Source organism: Cryptotermes secundus, unplaced genomic scaffold (genome assembly GCF_002891405.2).
Source record: "Cryptotermes secundus unplaced genomic scaffold, Csec_1.0 scaffold791, whole genome shotgun sequence".
NCBI classification, from domain to species: domain Eukaryota; kingdom Metazoa; phylum Arthropoda; class Insecta; order Blattodea; family Kalotermitidae; genus Cryptotermes; species Cryptotermes secundus.
In genome coordinates, this window is record NW_019734323.1 from 416,294 (window position 1) to 430,661 (window position 14,368).

At 40.6% G+C, this 14,368-nt stretch overlaps 1 protein-coding gene across 1 annotated transcript in view; it reads right to left on the reverse strand.

Moving 5' to 3' along the window:
- Window positions 1–14,368, reverse strand: part of LOC111868658 (CUE domain-containing protein 2) — a gene marked incomplete in the record, with an annotated part of 48,578 nt that overhangs the window by 32,874 nt on the left and 1,336 nt on the right. The window contains 1 exon segment of the mRNA XM_033753133.1: window positions 2,504–2,709. Within this exon segment, the coding sequence (XP_033609024.1) occupies window positions 2,504–2,709 (206 nt within the window).

Here is a 14,368-nt window from a genome sequence, read left to right on the forward strand (position 1 = left end):
TGTGTTGCCTTTTTCAGGCATGGAGATGGTGGGCTGTTCCACTGAGATGATAGTTGCTAGGATTCTTGGTCATACCAGTAAATCCACATCTCATCACCTGTGACTACCCTTGAAAGGTGTTCTGGGTCTCTTTCAAGCTGGCACAATTCTCTTTCTGTTCCTCAGTCATTAAGCAGGGCACAAATATGGTAGGTAATCCCACACATGTGCCTATTGTCTTCTATAATGCTCTCAACTGACCCAAATTCAATTTGTAATGTGCCAGTAACTTCACAGACAGTGATTCTTCTACTTTTGTGCACAATTTCCTTCACTTGATCCACAATTTCTCCAGCTCTGCTGGTCAACGGACATCATAAGAATTCAGCATCTTCAACAGATATCATATCCTTCTACAGAAACCTTTGGAATGTTGAAAGTAAATGTTTTGGAGAGGAGACAATGGGAAGAACACAAATATTTGAGTGGTTCTCCAAGTTCAAGAGTGACAGGATATCTATAAGGAATGCATCTGTGGGTGTGTGTGTGTTTTTCTGTTGTTTCATGCATGTTTGTTTCCTTGGGAACAGAACGGAGCTGTTGCTCAGAAACCTTTGTTCTGTGAGACTGTCGATGTTCTAAAAGAGAACCACATAGGTTAAGCCCGTGTGGAGGCAGGGTTGAATACCTCCACCGTGACCCTGTGAGTCGTAGGAGGCGACGAAAAGGGAAGTCTCAAATCTGAGACAGTAAAATATGGTCGCAAGTTTCAAGGGACTTGGAGCCGAGAAAGACCGCGCTGGCAAGGGCCAACAGCATATGTAAAAAACAGACCCATCCTCTCATCAGAAAAGGCGCCCCACAAAAATAAGACCGTAATTGTCAAACGGTAATAATTAATATCTGGTCAGGAGTCCCAGATGCGGCTCGACACCAAGACTTACTGACTGGTTGACTGTCAGTTACAACATGACTTTTGACTTTGACAACCATGTAAAACTGTAACAACTGTATATATTAAATTGTATAAATTGAATGTACAGAAAAGCTGCGAGCTATGTGGAATCTCGATGTTCAAAAGTTGGCTGGCCCTGAAAAGGTCAGTTTGTTCTGCCGTGAGTGCGCTGGCAGAATTTGCTCCTTTGTAGTAAACCAAGTCTTTACGGCTGTTCAGCTGGTTTGTCTGGCCAGTGATGTGGTGCTGCGTGAGCCGGTAGGAACAGCTGTCTACGGTGTGGGCTGGAGAGTTGTGGCAGCTATGTTAGCTGTCTGGTAACAGAGCGTGGTTGCTGGAGAGTTGCAGCAATTACATTAGCTTGCGGATTCAAGTCCCAATGAGGTCACTGGATTTTTTCAATTGACCTAATCCTTCCAGCCACACTATAGCCCTGCGGTCGACACAGCCTCTAACAGAAATGAGTACCAGGAATTAATTAATTTTCCTGGGAAGTAAAGCGTGGCCAGTGCGTAAGGCTGATAACCTTACCGCCATCTTTGAGCCGATTATCTAGAAAATGGGGGACCCTCATCTCACAACCCTATGGGCCTTCACGGCTTGTTACAGGGATAGCTTTACTTACTTTCTTACTTTACGTTAGCTGCCTGGTCGCAGAGCGTGGCTGCTGGAGAGTTGCAGCAGCTGTCTTTGGCACGGTAAAGAGCTGATGACTCTGATGACTGATCGTTCTGAAGTGAATGTGATCACTGATGACTGTGAGCTTTGGGCTTTGCCTTTTATACCATGCTTGCTGGGCAGAGCTCAAACTTGCAGCTGCGATTATGAGTGCTGATTGGCTAGCACGCACTATGATGTAAAGGTGGGCCGGACAGCGAGGGCTGTATAAATACGAGCGTTGGCAGCAATGTGATATTGAGTAGGAGTTGAGTGCTGTCTGTTAGACCGGTGAAACCACGTGTTAGTATGTGGGATGTTCCCACAGTTTATATGCCTGTTGCACAGCAACAGCTGTACTTGTTTGTTTTAAGTTCTTTGCATAGCAACGGTCTATACGTCACATTATGAAATACTTACAGACTGTTGTCTTCTGGAATGTGATGCCATAAAGCCTCATAGGATACCAACATTTCAGAGAAGCATGCTGCCTCCATTGTCAGGGCTGAAATGAGTGAGGTAAGGATGTTGTCATGTCACATGTAGGCGGGGTGCAATGAAGGTGGTCACTCAGAACCACAGAAGGGGAAGAGGAGACAGAATGCTGTCTGGGCAATAGGAATGGTGAACGGAAATTTTGAGAAAAATAGGAACTCCTGTCCCCTGTTTGTATCCACCATAGCCAGGTCACATTTTTTCTGTTTCTTCCATGGACCTGTGTGATCACCTTCCTTGCAACCTGACCACATCCCCACCCCACTCACTCTGAACCTTAAGATGGAGACAGTCATGTTCACTGAGAACGGTAGTACTCACCTAAGAGACTGCACAGTGTCATGATCCAGATGGCCAGAAACTGAACAATCACTGCAGTGAAATCTCAAATCTTACACAAAATACTTGCCAACTTACCTTTGCCTTTCTTCTGGCTAAGTTTGGCCTCCAGTTCAAACATCCACTGACATACAGCTGAATGGTGTATTGCTGAGAATTCTGGGAAATATGCTGCCATCATTTCACAGAAGCCCTCCACATCAAATGCTTCCTCAACACTTGCTTCTGTGCCCAGATCTTCCAAGATGCTTACCACATAGCTCAGCACAATCTCGTCAATTGAACTGCAAAACAAACACTGTATGACCAACAGCCATTCACATCTACACTCAAGCTAAACCACAAGAACAATTAGATATACATGATGTTCCACCATGTAATAGGCAGACTTTGGGAGCATACTGTAGGCCAATCCAAAGCAATAAATGACCTGTAACGGAGTGCAGTGTGACAGCACCACTAATATGCATTTACTCAGTCTGACTGTTATACTTGGCTGGTGTGGCTGTCCATACAATAGTTACTCAAATGCCTGTCATATGGGGTATATGATGATACGAATTTCATACACAGATTCTGTTATGGAAATAGGGCTGCTGTATTATAATACTGGCAGTTTTATAAGCTTACATCCTCTTTGCATTGCAATATTACAATTTTTAATACTGGCCATTCTTTCCAACTTATAGTTTCACGCTGAATCATACTGTAGAGTTTTAAGTTAATAAAAATTTAGTTAGGGAAGCTGATAATAATGTAGTTGTACTCGTAAGCCTATAAAAAGATGCTGAAAGGAAAATCAATTTTGTGTTATATCCTACATTACAAAAATGGTTAAGAATTAAAGTACTGTTTAGGGGGCATTTTTTGCTTCAAATGACCTGCAGAATATGCTCGAAAAATCTGGCAATTACGCGGTGGCACACACCACACAGGAGACAACTGTACTTTGGGCAGGACTTTTCTGATCAGCTATAAGACTCTCTAGCTACTTTAAGTGGACACAGTCTGGTTTACATGATGATACCACACACTGTCACAACCCATAAGATCACAGCCACAACAATCACACTCACATCTAATGGAAAGAGTGAAAGGGGTGCTGTCCTTGGTTAAAGACTTCATTACCAAGGATCAGATGTAACCTCTGTGCATGAAAAATGATCTCACAGTATATGTATCCTGAACAAATGAAGTTTAACATCCTCTAGGATGCAATGCTGTGCAACTCTGGCAGATACTGTATATGCCAATGTTATGAAGGAACTGGCTGCCTCCATCTACGAGGTATAAACATGAGCCATGCAGGAAGAACTGTGCAAGATGTAGGAAAATGAAGGACATGAACTAGGGCTGCAAGCAAGCCAACTGTAAACAGTGGTTCTAAAAGTGGGACAGGTATACTTGACTCAGAGAGCATAGGGTACACCACATACAAAGAAAACAGGTGAGATAAAAGTTAAAAGGAATGAATGAAGAAGAGGTAGACCACAAATTTCTCAGAGGAAAAATTGTATCTTGTCTCTTCCACACAGGCATGTGGAATGCAGTGAATGATGAAGGGGTGCCATTTATTGTCATACTAGTACAGAGCGCATTAAATCCCACTAAGAAATTGTCAAATACAAACTTTATCCAAAATTCCTAACTTCAGCAACTCAAGAGCTGTGAAAGGAGAGCTATGTTTATATTCAAAATACTAAAGTTATTAGCTAAAGTGTTCCTGTTATCTAGGTGAAATTTACTGGCAAAAATTATCCATAAACAAGATGTTCTTGTAAGAACTAAATGCCTACTTGCCTTTCACACGATATAAGACTGCACAGAAAAAAGAGGCCTCCGACAACTTTTCATTACTGTAGGAACATGTTTGCAAGGCATTGCCTAGCAATGAAATGGGGTAAACATACAGACACAGACTGATAGGAAGGATTTATGAAGTATGCCATTGAGATGGGTGTGGGTGACATGATATACATACTAAATTTCATAAATAATGGTTCAGGCATTCAAAGGTTGACTGGCGGAGGGGGACACACATACGGCAAGGTGATCTCATAAGCCTAATTATATTTTTTCAAACTACAGACAGTAGTGATCTGAGTGTAAAAATGGTTGGAATTTTAAATTGACAACTTCTCCACTGCTGCACTCTTATATCCACTGAATCATGATTTCACAGAATATGTAAGCTGCTAACAATGATAATTTGTTTTTAGTGAAGGTCAAGACTGCTAAGCTGAGTGAAGCCCACGTAGCTCTGACTGCCACATAGTTCCTTTTCCTTTTAAGTTTCTTGGGGTGGGGTGAGACTGAGGACACTTTATATGTCGGCCACTGTTTGGCCTACTGTACTAACCCTGGATGACAGACAATGAGTGTGGATCAGTCAGTGGAATGAGAATTAGCAGAAACCGAAGTATTCAGAGAAAACCTGCCCCAGTGCCACTTTATCTGCCAAAAATCCCATATGACTGACCTGGAATTGAAGCTAGACCGCCATGCTGGGAAGCGTGTGACTAACCACCTGAGCTATGGCATGGCCCTGACTGCCACACAGCAGTCATATCCATTAACTATTGACTACTCCTACATAAGAGAGGAATAAAGCCAAATTCCTAGCATTGGGCATTATATGTGTACATACTGTCACGTGTTTTAAATTCGAAAACTGTCGGTCACGTGTGTAAGTCCAATCCCACTTCTGACACCAAATGTCACATGTTGGGTATGTAACGTGACAAATAACTTCACGCTGTTCTGGATCTAGCGAATTTATTGAACATTCGCTCTTAGACTTACACAAGTTACAGTTTCACAACTACTGCCATCTGCAGTATCACAATTACGTCTTCTGATGTAGTCCTTTCCATTCACTTGATGCAACTCAACTCATAGCTGCTGGACTTCGCTCGACTCATCTCTTCAAAGGCCAATTGGCTTCGGCAGCTTCACCATCCACACTGTCTAGGCACCATGCACACTCTCTGACGCACCGCTCAGCTGGCTTCTTATACTGTTCCTTGTTGCCACACAGTAAGCGTGGTGTCCCCTGTTACGTCACAGTGGGAAGTGCTGTTATGTCACCGTGGGGAGGAGAATGTTTACTGGCCTGTTACCCTAGCAACGGTAGCAGCTCCTATGCTGTTACGTCACCGCGACAATGGTTGCCTGACACAGCTGCTCTGTTGTTACGTCACCGTGGGGGGGTTGTTTACCGAGAGTTGAGTAATGATGGAAGGAGTGAGGGTATGTGATGTCACTTGCAAGACCGCGAAGTTCATGTGACCCATACTTCCTGTTGCGCCCTCCACATCACAATACAGTGAATGCTTGCTTAGCAGCAATGTCTGTGGCTTCATTACTAGAAATGATCATATGATCCAGCACCCAGCAGAACACAGTGTTCCAACAATGTTAAATATCCCACACATGAAGAAATGTTGTGGCTTATCCAAAAAGAAAAAAAAAAAGATAAATAAAAAAGGAAGATACAGCTACATGGAGCTAGAGGGATGATCACAGGTACAGCCCATTCAGGAAGTCAGTGCACAGCAGAAGCTGGCTATTATTTCAGCAACTGACCTGAACAGCTAGATGTATCACAGCCTTGGGGTGTACAGTGTAATAAGACTGTGTAGCCAGAATTAAGAAACCTAATAATCTACAAAGCATGATCTATTCAAAGAACTCATATGACTTCATAATCAACCAGTAAATATGTTTAACTTGGGTAGGCACAAACTAATATGGATGTTACTTTACAAGTCCAGTGAGATGGAGGTTACAGTCACACAGTTTGAGAAACCAAAGTGAGACAGACCTGTGTCTATGAGCCATGCATACATCAAGAGAAACTAAAAGTTGTCAGAGGCACACAGCTGCATGTCGAGAGGTTCTGACATTGCCTTTATACCCACAACAGACTACGTGTGAACAGCACATCACAGGATGAGAGACAGAGATGTGTGTTCAACTTCACTGCATGGCAGATGGTTTCCAACACAGAAAGATAGGCGATTTATGGATGTTTCAGTCTGCAAAGCACCAGTGGTGAGGTGAGGTGGATACCAGCATTATGAGCAGCATCTATGATGGAACCTAAAGCATATATGAAACTCTCAAAATCATTTTAGAGAGGATGACAAAAGTGACAAGAAGAGAGAGCTGTATCAGGCAGTACTCTCAAAATACATTTAGTTAGCAATCACAATGTGTGTGATGCTCACACATGTTCTTCCCAGACAGTATGCTGCTATGAACAAGATGTAGAAACCCCGCAGACTGAACAAAGGACAATGCTGAAGCAAAGAGATAAGATAAGGGTGTAAATCCCACAAGCATCTGAAGTGCCCATATTGTATTTTTAATGCAGAAGGAAAGCCATTCTCTGGGGGACAAGGATGAAGGCAGGTGACTTCAGAGTACTTCTCATCACTGGAAAAATACCTGCCACTGCAATTCACACATTGTGCAGGATTATAAGGGACCTAACCACAACAGGAGCACTTAAAACAAGATATCTGCAAATATACTCAATGCTTCCAAATGCACACACTCACAGCTGGTATATGGATTCACCACAGATTTCCTCATCGAAGATTTCAGCTGTTACTGCCATCCACCAGACTCAACACAACCGATGAAAAGAAAATAAAAAGACAGAAGAGGGACCAGACATGCCCTGAGTTCCTCTCCACAGATGCCATTACAAATAAAAACTGGACCAGTGTTAACCAGGAACACTGACACATGGTGATAAGGATAGTGATGCATGGATTCCACCATGAGCCGTGAAAAGGGAACCTCTTTCAATTGACAAATATGTGTAAGTGCTGTGTGCTAATTCTTGCACAGATGCATGAACAGAACGAAGCTGCTGACAGATTACAACATCAAATGTTGAAACTTATCGTCTTCTTTCTCTACATTTATCACCATAAATTACGTACAGGGAGGGACAATGCTGATTGGTATGGTTGGGCCTTCAGCGTTTCATACAGCACAAAACACATAAGTATACAGTCAACTCCTTCATGCCAAATATATATAGTATATTTAATGATGTCATCTGTGTTAAATGATGATCAGATGACAGTGAATAACGAATTACAAAGGATATGGAAGGAATTAGTCATGGCGAAATTTAAGGTACTATCCTGGTATTTTCCTCAGTGGACTGAGGAAAACCACAACAAACCTCAGTCAGGATAGTCCATGCCATGGCAAGGACATGATCCAGTCACTGACTCAACAAAAGCAAGCAAAATTGCCCTGTATAACCAATATGTACATATTTTGGTATATTAGCACCTCAGAAGTCAAGTGTGCTGTTTGCACAAGTGATGATTCACTTTTCTTCTATCCAATTACTGACCAGTCCACTAGTTTAAACTGTATTTCCTCACTGATCATCTCAACAATACATACCTCCACATAGGCTACAAAACAAAAAATATGATCTTAGGAAGTATTTAAAACCATTTTTCATGAAAGACACCCAACAAGAACGGCAAGACCAAATGCAGACGTTGCAGAAAAGGAACAGGGAGGCACTGTTAGGCTATTTGCGACGAACAGCCTTAAGGAGAAAGCAATGTAGTGTGTTTGCTCTATGCAGGACCTGATGAGCCATAGAGGCCTCTGGGCACACGCACAATGTGAAAGTTGCGGATTGTATCAGCGCGTTGCTAGGCGACAACTCTGTGAACGTTTGGATAGTTCAACAGGAAGTGCGAGTGACATCACATATCCCCACTCAGACAGTCGCTACGTGACGCTCGGTAAACATCCCACCCCGCTAGGCTGTGACATCACGCAACAGTGATAACTATCACGTAACTGGTTTTAATAGAGTCCACTGCTGGGCAATAGTCTGCTTTCTGTGTGGTCAGTGCAGAAGCTACAAAACAAGAGTATTCATCCGTGTTGAGCCCGCATTCAGTACTGAGTACAAGTCATGAGTATTCAGTATGAGTATGAGTTACGAGCAGTTGAGAGTTGTGGAAGCAAGCGAAGCGGATCAAGGAATATAGAAGGTTGCCTGTGAGGATGTCAAGAGTGATTAAGAAGACTTTATGTGTGCGACGGTATAGTGGATTATAAGGCGTATGTAAATCAGTGATAGCACTGTGATTTGAGTGTAACTGAGAGTGCGTGTAACCAAGCTGTCAATAAATCTAATCATCCAAACTAGAACCCGTCATTTTGTCATGCATACCCTCTACATGTGACACTAATATTGCATTTCAACATCATGCTGCATTGGTTGAAGCTTATATAAATATACATGTAAAACAGTGTTAATTTTCTTTCACACTTATTATACATAATCTGCAGAATCTGCAATAAATGTGTATGTTCAATAAGTACTGGCTTGTGAATGAGTTATGCCCAGTGGTGGAACTCATACACTTTTTTTGTTCACTTACATATCATTTTAATTCTTGTATTGGAGTTTTACTCTGGTCTGTCTGGTAGTTAGAACAGTGTATCTTTTCAGTCTATATGTAGTTTTCCTGTTGTCTAATAGGTTCACTCCTAGTGCATTAGTGTGGTTTTCTAATTTTCTTACGTATTTGGTATTCCACTTTTTTATTTCACTGAGCACTGTGTTCATTTGTAGATCTGCATGGATCTTGTGGTTGTTAAAATGAAAACATTTAGTTGAGAATATTATTTTGAATTTGCAATATATTGAAAACCTACCCAAACCGACATTATAATACCAAATAGTTCATCCCACCCACACGGACACAAGCTATCCAGCATTAACTGTTTAGCAAATCAATTGTATACATATCCAATAACAGAAAAAGCAAAGGATGTAGAAATGAACACCATTCAAGACATACTATGTAATAACGACTACGACATAAACTTAATTAGCAAACTAAGCCCCCCCCCCCAGAAGAAAAAACTAGAACAAAATACACATACCCACTTGCAGCGACAAAAAACAAAGTGGGTGGCCTTCGCATACAGTGGCAAGGAAGTGAGAGCAACCATAAGCTTTTTCGAGACATGGGAATAAAAGTGGCCTTCCGCATGCAGAACACAATACAGAACATATTAAGGTCACAGTCACAAATAGATAAATATAGTAGGAGTGGAATTTATCAAATGAAACGCCTGGATTGTCCACTAAAGTAAACCAGGCAAACAGGAAGAACATTTAAGACCAGATATAAAGAACACATTCATGACATAAAAAGTAATAGCAATAACTCTGGATATTCATGTCATATATTGAACACCGGACACATAAACAGCACAATAACAGATACCTTGGAAACTATAACAGGGAGGAAAGGAAAATATTTGAACACACTTGAGAAGTATCATATTTACAAAGCCAGTAAGGAAAATCTACATATGAATGACACTAATATTGATACACACAATCTATTTGAAGAATTATACAAAATTTACACAAAAGAACACTATACCCTCACCCACTTCTGCCCACTCTTCACAACCAGGGCATATAAATGCGGAAGCAAACACACAACATCTGCACTAGTGAAGACAACACCGCACACTGTTAGAGGGAACAATGTACAAGCAAGGGGCATGTGAATACAAATTAAACCAACATAACATAACATTAATGACAACAATCAAAAACAATATTAACATGTGGAATTTTGTAGATTATGGACTGCAGACATAACAGAACAGGCTAACGAACATAAACAACAAGCTGCTGCAATAAAGCACCTGCAGATAAACATATAGTTCTAAACAAGTGGGCGACACCCTTTGTGAGGTGGAAAACAATTTCAAAAAAGTAATGAAAATTTTAATAGAAAATTCTTTGCCCAAGTTGGACCTTGTTGATACACATTAAATCATTAATAAAAACAGTGTAAAATGTAATTTTGTGTCATCTTCATTTGTGGCAGTACTCATTGGATGTTCTGGCTGCTGGCTGCGATGTTTCTCTGTGATACCATACATATTTGGGGTTGTGGTTGGAGGTATGTTGTGCCAGGTATTGCTAGTGGTTGGAATGTGTGGATTACATTCCACAACTCAACAGTTGTGTTATACAACTGGTTGCTAGCAACCTTAAATGAAATAGCTTACTGTAGTATGAACCATGCAGTGCAAGAAACTGCACAATGTAAACAGCACACATTAACCATTGGCTACCGACAACATGAGAGAAGAATGATCTGTTCTCTAGGAGAATGGTAACATTACAATACTAACATGGTGAACCAATGCAGCAAACAGTAGAATAAATTTTACGAAGCCTATGAGTGGTCTACTACAGTAATAAACACAAAGCTACTTGCAGCTTATAACACTTTGAAAGATAATTTTTAAATATCAAATTGTGGATTTAGGATCGCCTAATTATTAAATTAGGTTTAACCTCTTGTTATATACATTGTATATATGACTGTATCACATGTATGATTTTTATGATGATATTTATTCTTATTTTGTTGTATTTTATTCTTAGTTTTAACCAAAGTCTAGTATAAATTTTGTCTAGACTGTGAAATGAATAGAAACTAATTTGTACGAACCGTTTTGAAAAATAGGAATGTTAGCATTTCAGTTCCGTAACAGTAGGTGAGAAAAATTGCAGCACAGAAGACGACTCATTTGAGGTAGAAACATGTAGTGCATGCTATACAAATAAATAATAAAGTATTGTTGCACTGATGGTAAAAATTATGTGTGTTCTATGGAAATACACAACAGGATGCAATACTAAAAATATTGAAGATATTTTCAAACCAACGATTGGGAATGAGAGTCTGCACGAAATTAGTATTGATAATGGAGTCAGAGTAGTAAACTCTGCCACATCAAAAACTATTACGGTCAAAAGTACAATGTTCCCCCATCGTAACATTCGTAAATTTACCTGGGCGTCTCTTGATGGGAAGACAATCAAATTGACCATTATGATAGAGAGGAGACAGCATTCAAGTATACTTGATGTCTGATCATTCAGAGCTGCAGATGGTGATACTGACCACTATCTGGTGGTAGCAAAAGTAAGGGAAAGACTGGCAGTGAGTAAAGAAACAACATACAGAGTTCATATGGAGAGGTTCAGTCTCAAGAAATTGAATGAGGTAGAGGTTAGGGAGCAGTATCATGTTGAAATTTCAAATAGGTTCACAGTTTTGGAGGGCTTAGACACTGAGGTGGATGTTAATAAGTCTTGGGGAAACTACTAGAGAGAATATCAAAATTTCTGCCAAAGAGAGTCTAGGTTACTACAAACTGAAGAATCATAAGCCATGGTTCAACAAAGGATGCTCATAATTATTAGACCAAAGTAAGCCAAACTGTAGTGGTTACAAGATCCAAGCAAAATAAATGCAGACAATCTCAACAATATATGATGTGAAACCAACAGGCGTTTTAGGAATAAAAAGAGGGAGTATCTGAAAGACAAAATTGATGAGCTTGCAACAACAGTAAGAAGAACATTAAAGACCTGTAAAAAGGAATGACTTTAGGAAGGGTCACCAACACAGAAGTGAAGTGAAGTGAAGGATGAGAATGGTGACCTGTTTTCAGATTACCACATTTTGAATAGGTAGAGGAACTACTTCTCTCAGTTATGGGATGTACATAGGGTCAGTGATGTTAGGCAGATAGAAATACATACAGCTGAGCTGTTAGTACCTGATTCCAGCCCTATTGAGATAGAAATTATTATTGCAAAATTGAAAAGGTATAAATCGCCATGTAGTGATCAAATTCTGGCAGAACTGATTTAAGCTGCAAGTGAAATATAACATTCTAAGATCCATAATCTAATTAATTCTATTTGGAATAAGGAAAAATTGCCTATCAGTGGAAGGAGTCTATTATTGTACCAGTTCACAAGATGGGCGATAAAACTGACTGTAGTAATTATCACAGGATATCACTGCTATCAACTTCATACAAAATTTTATCCAATATTCTTCTCTCAAGTTAAGTCCATACATAGATGTAATTATCAGTGTGGGTTTTGACATAACAGATCAACTATGGATCAGATCTTTTGCATTCATCAGATGCTGGAGAAAAAATGGGAGTACAATGAGACAGTACATCAGCTATTTTGACTTCAAGAAAGCCTACGATTCGGTTAGGAGGGAAGTAGTGTACAACATTCTGATAGAGTTTGTGATACCCCCTGAAACTAGTTAGGCTGATTAAAATGTGTTTAAACAAAATGTATGGTAAAGTCCATATAGGTAAATACTGCCTGATAATTTTCATATCCAGAATGGTTTAGAACAAGGAGATGCTTCATTGCCACTGCTCTTCAACTTTGCTTTAGAATATGCCATTAGGAAGGTCTAAGAAAACCAGGTGGGACTGAAATTAAATGGGACATATCTGCTGTTGGTCTATGCTGATGATGTGAATATACTGGGTGACAATACAGATACCATAAAAAATCACACAAACTTTAATTGACAATAGTAAGGAGACTGGTCTAGAAGTAAACACAGAGAAAACTAAGTATATGTTGGTACCTTGTGGCAAAAATGCATGGTAATATCAGGGCATATTATTATTATTATTATTATTATTATTGGAAGGGGTGGGTTTCCCCATGCACCACAACCAGGTTGATCTATTGTATGTCCCCCTGTGATATTCTACCAGTCTCTATACCCTACCGGTACTGGTGCATGTCATCAGTCCCGACTCAGCCAGCGAGTTGGACCTCTACTGGCTTAGCGGTATCTAGATGCTTCCCCCATCTACCAGAGGCGTTAGAGACTATTGTTGGGTGGGAAATGTCCTTCAATTTGGCTCAGAGGTCTCCTTAAGACATGAGGTTCTTTTACGTGCCGTAAAGCTACGACATGGGACCCACGGCTTAAAGTCCCTACCGGAGGACTTGTTCCCTGAATTTTTCCGCCCTTAAAAATTCCACGACCTCCGCTGGGTTTGAACCCGCGTACCTTGAGTCATGAGGTGGGAACGTTACCCCTAGACTACGGAGGCCACTATATCAGGAGATAAAGACATGTAACAGACATTTTGAAAGTGTGGCGCAGTTCAGATATTTGGTAACGACTGTAACAAATCAAATCCTGATTCAGGAGGAAATTAAGAGGAGACTGAACTTGGGTAATGCTTACTACCATTCAGTCCAGAAAATATGTCTTCTTGTCTGCTGTCTAAAAACATAAAAATAAGAAATATACAAAACTATAATTCTGCTTGTGGTTCTGCACTGGTGTGAAACTTGGTGTCAGACATTAAGGGAGGAACACAGACTGTGGGTGTTTGAGAACAGGGTGCTGAGGAGAATATCTGGACCAAAGAGAGATGAAGTGACAGGTGTCTGGAGAAACCTGCATAATGAGGAGCTTCATAACTTATACTCTTCTGCAAGTATAATTAGAATGATCAAGTTAAGGGGGAAAAGATGGGCAGGGCATGTATCATGAATGGGAGAGAGAAGGAATGCATATGGGATATTGGTGGAAAAGCTGGAAGGAAAGACACCACTGGGAAGGTGGGTGAACAATATTAAAATGGATCTTAGGGAGACAGGATGGGATGGTATGGATTGGACTGATCTGGCTCTAGATAGGGACCAGTGGAGGGCTCTTGTGAACATGGTAATGAACCTTCGGGTTCCATAAAATGCTGGGAAGTTCTTGAATGGCTGCACAACTGGCAGCTTCTCAAGAAATACTCTGACTACAGAATTAACGCCAAGTAAAGAACTGTGGTGTGAGTTTCTTTCCAGTAGCTGACAGAATAAAACAGCAGCACTTAGCAATAAATTGAAGTAATTTTCTGTTTCTCCAGTAACAGATGACACAGTACTATCCACGAAGTTGTAACTGACTCAACACAGAACACCAGAGCAGACTTGGACACACACCCCACCTCCCACCAATTCAGCCCACTCACTATCTACTGCATCACAAAATGCTCTCAAAACTTTTCTCTCAGAAC